Source organism: Empidonax traillii, unplaced genomic scaffold (assembly GCF_003031625.1).
Source record: "Empidonax traillii isolate 1590-97213 ecotype Southwest subspecies unplaced genomic scaffold, ASM303162v1 scaffold5608:size7680, whole genome shotgun sequence".
NCBI classification, from domain to species: domain Eukaryota; kingdom Metazoa; phylum Chordata; class Aves; order Passeriformes; family Tyrannidae; genus Empidonax; species Empidonax traillii.
Genome location: NW_020960801.1, coordinates 5,326 through 7,680, shown reverse-complemented (window position 1 = coordinate 7,680; position 2,355 = coordinate 5,326). Strand labels below are relative to the sequence as shown.

General features: G+C 49.7%; 1 protein-coding gene across 1 annotated transcript in view; it reads right to left on the bottom strand.

Annotated features, from left to right (window-relative positions):
- Positions 1 to 988: 988 nt before the first annotated feature.
- The window catches only part of LOC114073182 (endonuclease domain-containing 1 protein-like), a 3,396-nt gene continuing 2,029 nt past the window's right edge, over positions 989 to 2,355 (bottom strand). The window contains exon 2 of the mRNA XM_027910970.1: positions 989 to 1,531. Within this exon, the coding sequence (XP_027766771.1) occupies positions 989 to 1,531 (543 nt within the window). The remainder of the gene's footprint in view (positions 1,532 to 2,355) is intronic.

Genomic DNA, 2,355 nt, shown 5'->3' with positions numbered 1-2,355 from the left:
AAGGTTTCAGAAGCAGAGCAGAGAATGAAATTATCCAAGCAGTTTATTGCAGAAATTTATCTCTGATTGGTCAAAGCTTCCTCTATATCTGATGCCTGAGCCTGCCTATCTTTATAGCTTCTACAATTTGCAGGTTTTAAAAGCAAGCAAACAAAAGCTCATCCCAGGATCACAGAATCACTGAACTGCTGAGGTTTGGGGGGACCTCTCAAGATCTCCTAGTCCAGACTCCTGCTCAAGCAGGGTCAGCTAGAGCAGGTTGTCCACAATCATGTCCACTTGGGGTTTGAGCCTCTCCAGACATGGAGACTCCACAACACCTGAGGTGGGCAACGTGAGCCACCCTAGTCCCACAGCCTTCCTAAGGAGGTGAGGGACAAGCCAGCAGCACACTCTCAGGGACAGCTAATGAGGAGAGGAAGGAACTGAGACCTGTATCTGGGCATGGAGCAAAAGGCAAACAAGGCCCTTCTGGTCTCAGTGAAAAGCTCTGATTTCCTTGTCCATGGGCTCTTATCCAGCTGTTCCCTGCAGAGTACCAGGACAAGGACTCATCCCTAAGAGTTCTCTGCCAGGATGGGCAGCAAAGCAAACCAGCTGCAGGCTCTGCCCACCTCTTTCTCTCTTTTATCACAGCAGGAGGAGGAGTTGCCCTGAGAGACAGAGCTGGAAACATAGGAGAAGGTGGAATGGCTTTAAACTGGGAGAGGGCAGGGTCAGACTACAGACAGGGAGAAATTCTTCCCTGTGAGAGTGTTGAGGCCCTGGTAAAGGTTGCCCAGAGAAGCTCTGTCTGCCCCATCCCTGGAAGTGCTGAAGGCCAGGTTGGACATGGCTGTGAGCAACCTGGTCTAGTGGAAAGTGTCCCTGCAGTTTTGCAGGGAGGTTTGGAACTGGATGATCCTTGAGGTCCATTCCAACTCCAAGCACTGTGTGATTCTGTGACATGTGGGAAAAGCAACCGAGCCTTTTCCATCAGGGATGAGGCTTATGTACGGGGACAGCCCCCATGAAAGAGAGAAACATTTTGCACTCCATACAAGTTGGCCAGTTCAATCTCCAGCTGCCCCAGAGTCATGTTCCGCAACTGGTTCTGGTTGTTGTCGGCAAAGGCTCCCCAAGCACTCATGTTGTTGTTGTTGGTCTCACAGCAGGCAGCGGCCCAGATGTAGTTGGGTATATTCACCCTGTCCTGGTTGATGGAGGAGTTCCCAGGCACAGCCCCCACAATGACGTGAGTGGTTGAACAGTTCTCAGCTTTATTGTACATCGTTTGCTGCTCGTAGATTCTCCACTGGCCTCGGTTGAGTGTTGGGTTCATGGGCACTGCGTTGGTGAGGGTGAAGGTCGCATTCCTGATTGTCTCATTTTCGTGTTGGCCACTGGGGTTCAAATGGCCGCGGTCCCAACCGCTGCCGTCATAGTCTCCATTGACAGCCTGACTAGCCATGATCTCCTCTTTTGTTACATTGGTATTATTTTTGAGGGTCCCCACTGTTTGCATGTTTTTGGACAAATTTAAACGTATCAGCTAGACAGGTAAAGAAGAAGAAAAGGTGTTACTATTGGGGATGGGAGTAGTGGAGCAGGCTTCCCTGGAGCAGAAGTCTCCAGGTATCAAGAACAAATTTTTCTCATCCAAGAGGAATCTACAGGTGCCCCTTCTGGAGGAACACAAGAGCTTTTAAAAGAAAAGGAGCTCAGAATATGACTGCTCTCCTTTTGACTTGGGACCTTTGTTATCCAGCCTGCAGCCCGTGCTAGGAGTGTGGCTGGATCCATGAGACAATGAGCATTTTCCACTCTGGCTTTGAAAGGAGAAAGGTCTTGGGTGAGAAACCTTCACTGACAAGCTGGTTCTCTTTCTACCTGACTCCAAACACACTTGTACCCCAGATCCTCCCACTCCCATTCTCTCATTCTCTGATTCCATGTGATGCTGCTACAGGTGTAGCACATTCCTGGAACACCAGTGTTTGTCTCCTGTAACCCCAGACACAGGGAGATGTGTTGAGAAAGCAGTCCTAGAGGTGAGGTTTCCCGGGGAGGGGGGCTATAAGTCACTGCAAGGATGAAAGGTTGTTTGTTCATTCATGTAAAAGACCTCAATGCAAATGGGATCTGCTGCTGCAGTGCTAATAATGTGTCTCAGAGCTGATCTGGGCCAGGGAGCATCTTCTGCAGCCTCACTGTAAGGAAGTTGGAAACGATCAGCCTCTCCAAGGAGCTCACAATCCCCAAAGAGTCCTGAGGAACTCAAGTACTGAAAAAGGACCTCTGGAGAAAGTTACCAAAATCAGAGATTTTGTAGGTGGCCTGGCTCGGTGGTCCAGGAGGAAAAGGATCAGGTTGGAT